Here is a 12,779-nt window from a genome sequence, read left to right on the forward strand (position 1 = left end):
GGCGCCACGAAGCTGAGGCACCAGGCAGCCACAGTGCTCTTGCCATTCGGAGCTATTGTGCCATGTGTGATCACTGCTGTGGGTAGTTTGCCACCTTAGAAGATGAGTCTGCCCTTGGGAACTTGGAGAGGCGTGGCACCTGCAGGGCCCTGGCTTCTCGGCCTCTTCAGGACAGCCGGGCTCCCAAGTCCCACAGCCCTGACGCCCGCTCTCCCGCAGGTGTCCAGGAGAAGCTGGGTGTGATGAACAAAGGCGTGGTGTACGCGCTGTGGGACTACGAGGCCCAGCACAGCGACGAGCTCTCCTTCCATGAAGGGGACGCTATCACCATCCTGAGACGCAAGGATGAGAGCGAAACTGAGTGGTGGTGGGCTTGCCTGGGAGACCGGGAGGGCTATGTGCCCAAGAATCTGCTGGGGGTAAGTGGTCTCACACCCTGGCCAGGAAGGAAGCAATCAGCTCTTCCTCCAAGCCTGCTGAGTTGCTGAAGGGGGACCCCAGTATGACCATGAGCCAGAGACTGGAGACGACAACGTGCTCTGTGCCCAGACCTCTCTCAGGCGAGGAGGGTGAGGCTACTGTGTGGGAGGTTTGTAGCCTCTGCTCTTTTAACAGAGGGAGGGGAGCTGGCAGCTGGTACAGAGCCTCACAGGCAGGACCTCCCCCAGGGCCAGGTGCCCATAGAACACAGCAGGGTTGCCCAGACAAGACTGGGGTTCAGCGCCATCAGAGACAGGGAGGCTGTGAAACCACGTGGGCCCTGGGTGGGCATGTGAACAACTGCCCTGGTGGCCCCTCAGCACCCTTTAGTGGCCCCTCAGCACCCTTCTCCTGGCACTGACGATTCCGTTTCCCCAGTTATATCCACGGATCAAGCCTCGGCAGCGGACACTCGCTTGACCACTCGGGCCCTGAGGAGCCATCTGGCCCTGCCCCCTGAAGTACGTGTCCTCATGGAACCCAGCACGGCACGGCCCGTCGAGGGGCACTGCCTCCAGACACGGTCATGTCAATTTCTGTACATTCACATGCCCAGCTTCAGAACCCCACCCCTGTTGCCAGTGAGAAGTCCCTTGTTCCCCATGGCAGGTGGGCTAGGCCCCTGAAGACACCTTTGTACTCCATGCTCCCTCCCCTCTCCTCCCCAAAGAGCCCTCAGTGCAGGGGCCTAAGGGCTATGGAGGCCCAGCTGAGGAGGCCCTTGGCTGACTTCTCTACAGAAGCCCAACGAGCTCCCCGCTGCCCCCTCCCCCTGGCCTGACGCAGAGCCTCTGGCCCACGGTGGGTGGGGACGCAGTGGGATTGGACTTGAAAAGGTGGTCCTGCTGACCTCTGCTCCCACTGGACTGCCCCCCAGACTCGGACGCTGCAGTTGTCCTCTTGAAGCTGCAGGCTGGAGGCCCTGCCATGTGGGTCAGCTGTGCACATGGGTGCACTGTCCCTGACGCTGGCTGGTCACGGCTCACTGCCTGTGCGTTTGACGAGAAACCTCACAGTGTGAGACTCGGTGTTGGTGCACAATAAACTGCTCCCACCTGCCAGCCGCTGCCGTCCTTCTTAGCAGACACCGGAGCACACACACAGTGAGGCAGCCGCTCTGTGTTTTCAAAATAGGTTTAATCATAAGCTTTCTGTACAAACTGCTGTTGCAGCCATTTAAGAAAGTGGAGCAGTGAGTGAGAAGGGCCTAAAATGAAGCTGGTGGCGTCCCCTTTGTATCAAAAGTGTGTTCAGTTGAGATGTGACAGAGGGTGGACAGTCCAGAAACCGGGCTAAGGCAGACCGTGCAGGCACAGGAAAGACATGAGGCCCAGTGGACACCTGAGCACCACCACCACCCCAGGGTTGGGGGGCGGGGGCGGGGAGGCATTCTGTGGAAGAGTTGGTTAGTGAGCACTGGTGGGCAGAGCCTTCTAGTGAGCCTGGGCCGCAAAATGCACAGTGCGGGGTAGGCGGAGTAGTGTGTAATGTGGCTGCCTCCCCCCGTTGGTACTGGCAGGCTAGCACGCTGAGCGGGCACTAACAGCTGGGGCGTGTCACACAGACAAGCTCAGGGACACGGCTCCAAGGGCTTGAATGTACCCAAGCGCTGGGGGGGCAGCGCCTGTCCTGTCAGTCATCACTGGTCCCGTGATTCATAGAGGAGCTTGGCAGCCTGTAGGACAACCAGACTCAGCACTCGGCAGCAGGCGGGCACCAGAGAGTGGTGGGCAGACCCTCACCCTGGGCCAGCAGTACCTTGTGCATGGCCACCAGCCACGTGGTCGCAGGCCTCTTGCTGGCGTTGGCATCCTCCCCGGCCGTGAGCTTCAGCTGGGTCACGCTTTCTGCCCCGGGCATGGTGTACTGCAGGAGCATGCCGGAAGCCCGCGCACTGCCTCCTGGGAGGAGATGTAAAGGTAAGATGGTCCCCGGGGCCCACCTTCCCTTCCACCCTGAAGGTGGGCAGCCCTTGCCATCGGCAGCCTGACCTTGGTGCACCCAGAACGCAGAAAAAGGTTCAGATGTTGAGAATGGGCCAGGTGCCTGGTGCCGACTGAACCACATGACTCTGCACCAAGTGGCTGGCCCGGGTCACTGCTGGTTGTCGCCTGTGTGTGTGTAGATGGCAGGGGGGTGGGGGGGAGGCTTTCTTTCAAAGGCTCTTCCAGTACAGAGCTACAACTGCCCTCAGCCAGCCACACCTCAACCAGGTGTGGCCCAGCCAGTCAAGCCTCTCGTGAGCCGAGGAGAAATGCCCTGCCCAGCCCAGCCCAGCCCAGCAGCCCAGGGCTGACACCAGAGACCTCGACCCAGCCACTTCCCTGTGGGGCCCGGACACCCTGGACCCCGAGGAGGCTCTGCCCTGCGATGCACTGTTCCAGTCCCACCCTGGCAAGAGGCCGCTCGGAGCAGCCTGCCCGCCAGCCAGCTCACACCCACCACTTCCCTACGGGGCTTCAAACCCACTGGCATGCCAGGCCTTCCCAAGCAAAAACCACACCAGACATGGCTCTCAGACTCAAGGCCACGGTCGGATAGGCCACCTGTGCGTGGGACTGGGGTCCCTGGAGGCTCCTGCTCTGGGCTCCTGGGTCTGCCAGTCCTCACTGGTTTCCAGGCAAGGGTCCCCTAGTAAGCACCTAGAGCAGAGCCGTCAGCCCATCTATGCTTGTAAATAAAGTTCTCCTGAAACAGCCCTGCCTCCTGTTTCCTTACCGTCCGTGGCTGCTTTTGTGCCTGTCAAACACCTTCTGGCCAAAAGCCCAACACTCTTACCCTGAAACATCACAGGACACTGGGTACCAGAAGCCCCACTGCCCAGGCCAACCTTCTACTTGGACAGGGGAGGCAGCAGGCCGAGGGACACACAGGCGGCCTCACTCCCCACCCCAGCACTCAGATGAGCCCTTAAGGACAGAGGTGCTAGAAGCACTAGCCTTGGTCAGAAAAAACACCCAGAGACAGTGCCAGAGCGCCCTGGGGGCAAGACTGCTGCCTGCTGCCGGGCTTCTCTACCTGTGGCCCCCGACGGCCTTGCCCACCTGGCACCTAAGCTCTGCCCAGGAAGGGGTACACACTTCAACCCGAGCAGGTGACGGTTTCCTACCGGACATCCCTCCTGCCACCATCACCACAGCCGACCCCACAGGCACGGGGTCACCACATCCCAATGGCTACCACCACCCACCCTGAAATGACTGGTCACCATGACCGGACCGCCACCAGGGCGGGAGGGCCTGCAGCATGCTGGGAGAGCCAGGGGGGCGCTGACCTTCAGAGGCGGGCAGGCTCTCCAGGAGGCTGGTGTACGTGTCTGTCTCTACATCGAGAGGGTGGGAGCAGTGGAGAGAGAGAAGGAATAGTCAAGGGTGACGGAGGACAGGAAGCAGAAAGGCCGGGAGGCGGAGACAGCCCAGTGCAGGCAAGGAAGGCGTGCTGCTCACACTCACAGCAGGGAGACACGTTGGACACCGGACACCGGCTCCTGATCCGAGACCTCGCGACTTTGTGGGAGCAGAGTCAGAGCTCTACTTCGCTTCCTCCCCTCCCCCCGGCAGTGAGCACACAGGCATGGCAAGAGTGTTTACAGAGGGATGGTTGTCGGACACGGCTGGCACGTTTTTGCCAGGCCAGTTCCCACTCAGGTTACCAGCATGCCGGTCCGCACCACCCTGAGGAGACCACGAGCGTTACCTCCTGGAGGAAGGCCTTCTGTCAGGATCTGCATGGTGGATATGTGTGTGATTTCAATCTCATAATGGCTGTCCCCGTCCAGAACCAAGAACCTAGAAACCAAACTGCTGTTCAGATGGGAAGCCTGGGGCCGAGGTTCCAGGCGCCCGCAGGCTAGCTCTCACCTCTGGTTGTTGGAAAGGCGGCAGACCATCGCCTCCGACGTCTCCGACTTCCCAAAGGTCACGAGGAAGGGGGCCCCTGGGACACAAGCCAGCATGAACACGCCAGCCTGGCCTCATCCAGATTGGTCACAGCACGTCCTGGCCAGGGGCCTTAGCCAGGGTGATGAAGGGTGAGGGCACCCAGCACCCCATGGGGCCAGAGTGCCCAGCTCGCCTAGAGGGATTGGAGCCTGGGGAGTCAAGGCCAGCAACAGGATGGGCATGGGACCCACGTCAGGGGCACCTAGGCCTCCACAGTCATCAGACCTTGGCCCTCCTGAGCCTCCATTCTGGATGGCAGCCCTTAGACCATTTGGTGGGGGTGGGGGAACCAGCCAATGCTGGGGTGAACTGGGGTGGGGTGGGGGTGGGGCCGAGGGCCGTCGTGCAGCAGCACCTACCGCTGATGAGCACCTTGAGCTGCTTGTCATAGAACTCGGCCTCCCGCTGCGACACCAGGGCACACTCCGCGCACTGCCGCACAGGGTCCACAAAGCACATGCGCGGTAGCGCCACCTTCTGGCTACAGCACCGGTCACAGAAGCACCTCCCGCACCGGCGGCAGTGGTGCTGCAGTGGACAGGCCTCGGGTCAGGAATGGCCAGGTGTCACACAGGACAGGTGCCCACACACAGCCACAGTCAGACACAACACAGGCCCACACACCAGGCCAGACACAGGCGCCACTCCCTGGCCCACCCAGTTAGTTGGTCACACAGACACACTCCCCACACATGGGCAACCCTGCCCCCCCAGCCCATCAGACAGGATACACACCTGCACATACAGCTAGCTGGTCACTCACTGACACACCCCACACGGGCCAAGCTGGCCCGCCCAGTTGCACACAAATGCAGAGACACACACACCCCACCTGGCCTGCAGGTGTGTTTAAAATGGGAAAATCAGTAATGCCACCCCGAGCCCCATAGCGACCTGCCACCTTGGGCCCAACCTCTGCACGCTGTGTCCTCTCACCTTTCTGGTGATGAAGTCAAACTTGGTGTCACACTGCATGCACCTGGGGCACTAGAAAGAGGAGACAGTGTGAATGTCCACCCTGTCACTCAGCTTCTTATGGCAGGCCCCACCCCCACGGGGCTCATAGCCCCGCCCACAGAGTCACCTGGTCCCATCCAGGTCAAAGGTGTCAACTGGCCCTGCTCATTGGGGAGAGTTATCACCTGGGCCTGCCCACGGTGAGGGGAGGGGGAAGATGGGGACAAGCACCCGTCCTCACAACCTCTGCCCATAGAAGGGGTACTTGAAGGCTGGTTAAGGGCCACAGGTCCTCCTAAGGATGGGGGTGGGACGGACAAGTATCCCCAAAGTTGTCTGTAAGCGGCCAATCTGCCCCCCCCCCACCGCCTTGTGGAACCCCCAACCCTCCTCAGCCCCACCGCTGGCACAGGAGGCGCTGGAAGGATGGATTGCTGGGGGGGGGAGGTGGGGGGTGTAGGGGGAGTAGACTGTCTGCCTCGTCCTCCTTTAGTGTTGCCACCAGCTGGTACAGGCACAGCGGTCCCCAGAGACAAGCCCGTTCCTGGTGTACTGGGGCCCTCAGGGGCAGGGGCAGCAGTGGCTCGATGCAGCACAGGCCATGGGGTCCAGGGTCAGGCTGTCCAGAGGGAGGGTGAACTCTTCCACCCTGATCACATGCTTAGCAAGACCAGGTAAGGGACCTTCTGGACTTGGGGCCGTGGGTCTGGGGCCTTCTCCTCCTCCTCACTGACCACTTTCGGCTGACCGGGTCCTTGGCAGGGGCATGTGGCCGCCCTCACCACCCTCCCATCACTCAAAGGCAGACCCAGAGGGACAGTGAAGATGGGGGACCTCGCTCCTGCCCCACGACAGTTCCAGCTGTGGGAGCCCATGGGCAGTTGGTCCTGAGTGCCCCTCCATGGCTCAGCGTGCCCAGCTGCAGGGTGCTGCCGCCCAGCACCGCATGCCTGAGTCTGCCTCGGAGTCCGGTGAATGGTCACCTGGCTGCTCTTGACTCCCACCTGCTCTGGGCTTGGAAACCTCCCCTCCCCCGCCCCGCCCCGCCCCGCCCCGCCCACTAGTTGGAGCCGTCTGCAGGTCTGCACCCACCACGCAGGGCCAGCTCCTCCCAGCCCACGCTGCCCTCATGCTGGGACACTGTGTGCTAGCAACTCCAGGCCTCCGGGCACTCCACATAGGACATGCCCCGGTCCTGCACATGGTCTGGCCACAGAAAGCCCAAGAACCGTCTCAGGAGTGAGGCCCAACAGCAGGGAGGCAGCCACGCCACCAGATGCTCCCACTCGGGCCTGGCAGAGGATGGCACTGCCGGGCCGTCACTATGGACAGAACTCCAGATTACCATGGGGATTGGGGGGTGGGGTGAAACAAGTTGAAAGACCACTTTCTGAGCATAAGTCCACTCCTAGGATTTGGAATCTGTCCCCTGGTAACCCTAGTAGTGTTCGTCACCTAGAAGTGGCCCATGACTCTGAAGATGGAGGCCGTCCTGAGAACTTTTCAGCGAGGTCATTTCTGGCTGGTTCCATCTCCCCCTGCCGTCAAGATTGACTCTCAGTGAGTGACCCTGTGTCAGGTGTCCTCGGCAGCCTGTCTGGAGGCTGGTGGATGGAACCACCTGCCTCATGGTTAGTCACCCAACATAACCAACCAGCAGGGCTCTTGGTTGGTTGGTTATACTCCAAAACATTATTTCTAGAATTTACAGTTTATTGCTTTTTGACAAATGCAGACACCCGGTCAAGACAGAAACCCTTTACAGAAAGTGCCCTCGGGCCCCTCTGCACCCGCCTCCTCTCTCCCCAGGCATCTGATGTGAGGAGAGAGAAAGAGGCGGTGCGGGCAGAACAGGGAGTGAAACCGGCCAAGCCCTAACCCAGGCTCCAAGGAGAGCTGGCTGGGCACACACAGGCCTCCTGCCAGGCTCGCTGGCCACGGCAGCTCTCTCGGAGGGTCGAAGAGAAGTTATTCTAGGAGGAGAACCGGCAACACCAGGCGTGAGTCATACGTGTGCACCATATGGAGAGAGAGGGTGGAGCCAGCTGCCAACAGCAGCACAGTCGCCCAACAAGACAGCGCCTGGGGGGCCATCGGAGGGGGATCAGGAGGTGGCTCTGGGTAGTGATGGCCAGGGAGAGATGGAATGAGAGACTGAGGTAATGAGGCAGACAGAGAGAGGACATGGCCGTACCCTGCAGCCAGCTTCTGGGACTGAGGGCGGTGAGCAGCTGGAGAGGCCCACTCCCCCCAAAAGCACATGGAAGACACCCCGGCCCTGCGCCTCCCTTCTGCTCCCTGGGGCCAGCACACTGTGAACAGAGCTAGCAGAGCTGTGACGGATTCTCAAAAGCTGCCCTCCTGGTGCCCACAGCCATGGTGGACCTGCCCGAGGTCCCATGAGCCCTGCTGAGGAATGCCATCCCCCACAAGGAAGCCCTCAAGTCCGTCCAAACCTGACACACATTCACACGCCTTTATTAAAAGAGAGTTCCTTGTAAAGGGTAAATCCATGCCTCCCACAAACACTAAATGAGCCTGTGCCCAGCCCATTCCTTAAGGGGTCACACGCAGTGCAAGGAGAACCCGGGGTGCAGCCATGCCCCCCACCCACCCACACACACCAGGAGGAATCAGGGAAGTGGGTAGGAACAGATACACAGGGGACTTCTTCCCAGGGAGGGGTGTGCATGTGCGGGCGGGGGAGGGACAAGGGAGGGAGAAATCGAGGGGAAGCCGTTGTGTCCCTAAAGGAGTATCCCTTGGGAAGAGCAGCATCTCCATGCCTGACAAGCCCCCACCCAATGCGGGTGATCATCTGTCAGGCCCTGTGGTATAACCAAGCATCCATGTGGTACAGGTCTGTCCCCCTGGGTCCCACAGGGGAAGGGACAGGCCAACACCAGGGCTTGAAGGTACTGGCTGCAGGCTCCTCCTGACAGCAGTTAACTGGTGCCCCACCCACACCCGAGATCCCCCACCTGTCCTCACACTGAGAAGCAGGGTCCCTGCAAGGGAGGCAGGGTCCTGAGGCACACCGGTGAGGACCTGAGTGTGCAGAGGCCCAGGCAGAGATGCACCCTGCCCACCCCCCAATTCTCTGCACATCTCCAGGGGCTGCACTGAGAGCCTGGCTCAGGGTCCCCAGTACAAGGAGCATGTTGGATGCCAGTTCTTTCTGCTGAAGTGAAGACGTGGGGGGTGGAGGGGGGGTGAACACATGACACACAGAGGGAGATTAAAGGTGGTGTCGGCCACCAGGTTTTACCCAGCTCTTTCTGTCCATCCCCAGCTCCCACAAATCCCACTCCACCAGCTTCCCGAACACCCCACAAGCCCAGAATAGAGGTTGGCAGGGATTATGGTGTCCCCCAGGGAGACACACTGAGGCCTGTGCCTTGTCGGTATCTCTGTAAGCAATCTCCAGTGTAGGTCATACCACGGGTCATGCTGGCAGACCCAACCCCAAACTCAGCAGCCCCTGGACAGAGCAATTGCTGTGGGTCCCTACGACTCTCCATCTTTATGGATCCCTCTGCATGCGGTTTTAGACCAGACACAGACCCTCAACTGAAGGGCAGTCCCAGGGGGTCAGGCCCCTTCCACCCCACTGTACATGGGCTGCTTCTTTACCACCCCAGCTCCTTGGCAAAACTTGGCTCCTCAACCTCTGCTGCCTGGGCCCTTCCCTGGCTGTGTCCTGCCGGAGACCTGTGCTCGCTCAAGCCCCGGTTCTCTGTTTTAAGAATGTCTGCAGCTTGGCCAGGGTGCTGTGAGGGGCAGGTACGTTCTGTGGGTGCACAGGGGGGCAGGCAAGGGCCAGAGCCACCAGACTGGCGAGTAGGGTCACCTGAATCAGGGCATGCCTGAGGCAAAGGAGGCTTCCTACTCTAAACAGAGGGTGGGGCCACCAGAGCGGGGCTCAGCTACATCCAGGTCCTGCCCCTGGCCTCACCTTTAAACAAACCTGTGTGGTGGTGTGTCCTGGGGAGCTGAGATAAGATAACAGGCCCTCCCCTCAGAGCTCTGTTTGTAGGGTGCTGACGGCTCCGAGGGGACACCCCTCCAGCAGTAGGTGGCAGCACTGAGCTGCCCCCACCCCTGGACTCTGCCCGGAGGAGGGCCCAGCTATGCTGTCCACACCACCCCCTTCCCAGCGCAGGTGGGGCCCACCAGCAGACCTGAGTCGGCCAGGGTTCAGCACCTCGGCCCAGGCTGTGGGGTTAATGGATCTCACAGTGGCCAGGGGCAGGGCCATTGGGGGGGGGGGGGGGGGGGTGGTGGGGGGGGGGGGGGCGTTGCTGTCAGTCGTCATAAACAGAACCGAGGGGCCAGGGGGAGAAGAGAAAGTAGGAGGTGCTGGAGGGGCGGGGGTGGGGCGGTCACTTCCAGGGACCAACCAGACTAGCGGCCCTGGTGGTGAGGGTGCCGGGGCAGCAAAGGGCGAGGTCAGTGGGGGAGGGGTCACCGAGTGGGACGGGGTGGAGGAGAATAGCGGGGGGGGCTCAAGGGCCTGGGACCAGGATGGGACAAGATCGTCATGCAGTGGGGGAGATACCTCATGTGTATGGGTGGGGTCGTGACGGTCCCACAGGGTGTACAGGTACCCCAATAAAGGGCAGGGTCCCGCCCAGGGGGCCCCAAGAGAAGCGCGCAGTTCTGGGAAGGCACGGGGCTAGGGGACTTCCGGAGGACCCCACGGGAGGCACGGGACCGGGGGCGCACCGGGCCTGGGGGAGCAGGGTGGGGGCGCGGCGCTGTACCTCCTTGTCCGGGACCCACTGCGGCTCCTCCAGGCCGAAGGGGCTGCCGAAGGCGCGGTGCTCAGGCACCATGCGCAGGCCGCTCGGCGACCGCACCAATTTCTTGGCGTCCCGGCGCGCGGCCACCTCCGAGGACATGACGCCGCAACCCGCGACACTAACGCCGCCGCTGGCCGGCCAGCGACGCCCACGCCCCGCCCGCCCCCCTCTCGACCCGCTGACTGCGCCGGCGCCCAATCGCCGAGCACAGCCCTGAGCGCTCACCAATCGGAGCTTGGGACCCGCCCATTGTCTCCTGAGCCAATCCACACGAGGCCACCTCTGCGGACAGTCACCAATCGGCGGTGAGGCCGGACCCAGACAAGCTCCGCCTCTCTTGGGGAGGCTGAGACTTTGGATTGGTTAATCTACCAGTGACGTTAGTAAACCTCGTCTCTTACTGGTGCAGGCTGCGCGGGCGCCCGGCGCTCATTGGGAGAGGAGGCGGCGGGGGGCGGGGCGCTGCGAAAGGAGCGCGAAGCGCGGTGGAGTGAGCGCGGGTGAGGACGCTGAGGGGTCTGGAGTTGGAGACCGGGTTGGTGTGCGGGTGGCGGGACTCAGGGCGCGGGGTTCTGGCCCGGAGGCTGGGCGGATAGAGGCCGGGGCGGGGTCAGCGTGTCTGGAGGGGGAAGGGGGCGCAGACGGCGCGGTGGTAGATTTGCGGCCCGGGGCGGAGCTGCGGCGTGGGGCTGAGGTGTTGAAGGGCGGTGCCCTTGGGGGCGGGGCCAGAATGGATGGTGGGGGCGGCGCTGAGGTGTGGGAGCGGGCCGCCGGGGCGCGGGAACAGTGCTCCGTGCTCCGCGCGGTGGCCGGTGGGCAGGGACACTCGGGACTCGCCCGCGGAGACACAGGGAGAGCAGGTGTGTGTTGGAGGAGCGGTAGTGGTCAGGTGAGAGGGCACCCGCCCACCGCAACCCAATAGACATTGGATCGGAGGTGAGGGTCACTTTGGAAGGGCCATAGGTTGTCAAATGCACAGGAGGACTGTATGATCTGAGTGGACATCGGTGACCGAGAGGGGACACTTGAACATTTAGCATACATGGTCTTTGGTGGTTTTCAGGAGAGGCCAGTGGAGCTGCTTGACCAGACCCGATGCCACCAAACCTACTGACCCGGAGTTGATTCAGTCAGACTTCTAGGGACCCTATAGGACAGCAGTGCTGCCCCACAGGGTTTCCAAAGCTATCATCTTTATAGAAGCAGACTGCCTTGTTTCTCCCACAGGGCAGCCGGTGGATTCAAACCACTGACCTTGGCGATAGTTAGCAGCCCAGCATGTGACCCTGCATGATATCTGCTATGAAATCTAGGACGTAGTGATGGTGGCAGTAATGGCAGCTTCAGTACCTGAATCTTTGGGTGACAGTCAGACATGCATACCTCCTCTCCCCAACCTTCTCACCCATCCTGACACCAGCGGCTTCTCCACAGCGGCCCTCACAGACGGCACTGACAGTTAGGTGGGTTATCAAGGAAATAACCAGCGGCAGCTCAGGATCGGGACCCAGGAGCTCCGGCTCCAGGCCAGGAGGCATACAGTGCAGCCTGGCTCTCCGCTCCTCAGCCCCTCAGCCCCGCCTCCTGTCATCCCTGGCTGGCCCCTGGGGACTCTTCTCAGGCTTACCGCTCACTCCCCCTGCCTCTCCCCACTGCCTCTCTTTCTGTGCCTCCAAACTGAGGGTTGGCTGTTCATCTACACAACTCCTTGTCCATTTCAGGGCCTGGCTTCCAGAAGTGACCAGTGACCTCTGGTCGGCTGTAGTCACCTCACTGACTGGTCTGTTGAGTAACCCTTTCGAGGCCGTACCAGTCACAGGCAGGCTACAGCCCAGGGCCAGCCAGAAGAATCAGGCCACAGATGGTTTATAGCCACCCAGGAATGTCCACCAGCCTGGGAAAAGTTGCAACCCTCCTGGCATCGGAAACTAGGGCAACAGGAACTCTGGAGCATCATGGGGCATTTCCTCAAGCTGCTGTTCCAGAGAGCAGAGGCAGATGGCCCACACAGAGACTGGCTCACCACCGAGCCTCCCTCCCCGTCCATAGTGAACTTGGCACAGGAAGAGCTATTACAGCCACTTCAAAAGGGGTGGTACATGAGCTCCTGGGCCCACCCAGCCCTGGTCTGGTTGGGTAACCGTGTCTGAAGACCTGGGATGGGATTGAGGTGGGGGACACTCTGGACACCCAACCTCTGTCGTAGCCCTCAGAGGTCTGCGCTCCATGTAACGAGCAGATGGAGCCACGCTTAACTTCGGAAGGTGCTGGAACTGGGGGTGTGGGGGGGTGCTGGGATGGATTTAGCACCCAGTGTAGCCTCAGCACTTCCCGCACCCTGACCTCTCCTCCCAGGGAGCGTGCCTAGGCCGAGCAGTGACTGGGGGTTCCGGAAACTCACATTTGATGGGCTGCTCGGGCCAACGTTTCCTTCTTTGGTAATTTGTCAGATCAGCTAAGATCAGCTGCCTGTCATGCTAATGTCCCCTAGATGGTTCTGGAGCCTGGAAGCTCCCAGAAGGTGCTCTAGCCCACCCACCCCACTGCTGTCCATCCCCCTGATTAGAAAGCACAAGCCATTCACACCCCTGCTCCTTGT

At 61.4% G+C, this 12,779-nt stretch overlaps 2 protein-coding genes across 5 annotated transcripts in view; one reads left to right on the forward strand and one right to left on the reverse strand.

Moving 5' to 3' along the window:
- The window catches only part of PPP1R13B (protein phosphatase 1 regulatory subunit 13B), a 62,607-nt gene extending 59,431 nt beyond the window's left edge, over nt 1-3,176 (forward strand). For 2 of the 3 annotated variants that reach the window (XM_045287673.1, XM_045287674.1), the window contains exon 15: nt 220-3,176. In XM_045287673.1, the coding sequence (XP_045143608.1) occupies nt 220-488 (269 nt within the window). In that variant the 3' untranslated portion in view covers nt 489-3,176. The remainder of the gene's footprint in view (nt 1-219) is intronic. The other variant, XM_004698821.2, reaches the window with a different exon arrangement.
- ZFYVE21 (zinc finger FYVE-type containing 21) lies at nt 1,599-10,297 on the reverse strand. 2 transcript variants are annotated; one of them, XM_004698819.2, is made up of 8 exons: nt 10,142-10,297; nt 5,358-5,408; nt 4,781-4,949; nt 4,341-4,416; nt 4,177-4,268; nt 3,755-3,802; nt 2,239-2,381; nt 1,599-2,155 (listed from the first exon to the last, which is right to left on the reverse strand). In XM_004698819.2, exons 1-8 carry the CDS (start codon nt 10,277-10,279, stop codon nt 2,120-2,122), a joined length of 753 nt encoding a protein of 250 aa, XP_004698876.1. In that variant the 5' UTR covers nt 10,280-10,297; the 3' UTR covers nt 1,599-2,119. The 2 variants fall into 2 exon arrangements, with proteins under 2 accessions (XP_004698876.1, XP_004698877.1); XM_004698820.2 differs by lacking the exon at nt 3,755-3,802.
- Nucleotides 10,298-12,779: the final 2,482 nt, after the last annotated feature.

The sequence above is a fragment of the Echinops telfairi genome, unplaced genomic scaffold (assembly GCF_000313985.2).
Source record: "Echinops telfairi isolate 266 unplaced genomic scaffold, ASM31398v2 ScPeMD7_18;HRSCAF=68, whole genome shotgun sequence".
Taxonomy (NCBI): Eukaryota; Metazoa; Chordata; class Mammalia; order Afrosoricida; family Tenrecidae; genus Echinops; species Echinops telfairi.

What these genes read in the sequence shown, in the direction of transcription:
- ZFYVE21 (XM_004698819.2), bottom strand. Translation starts at nt 10,279, where the DNA reads ATGTCCTCGGAGGTGGCCGCGCGCCGGGACGCCAAGAAATTGGTGCGG. An exon ending in GCTCAAGGTGCTCATCAGCG is followed by an intron (nt 4,417 to 4,780) that starts GTAGGTGCTGCT and finishes CTTGTGTCCCAG; the next exon opens with GGGCCCCCTTCCTCGTGACC. An exon ending in AGAAGGCCTTCCTCCAGGAG is followed by an intron (nt 3,803 to 4,176) that starts GTAACGCTCGTG and finishes CTCTCGATGTAG; the next exon opens with AGACAGACACGTACACCAGC.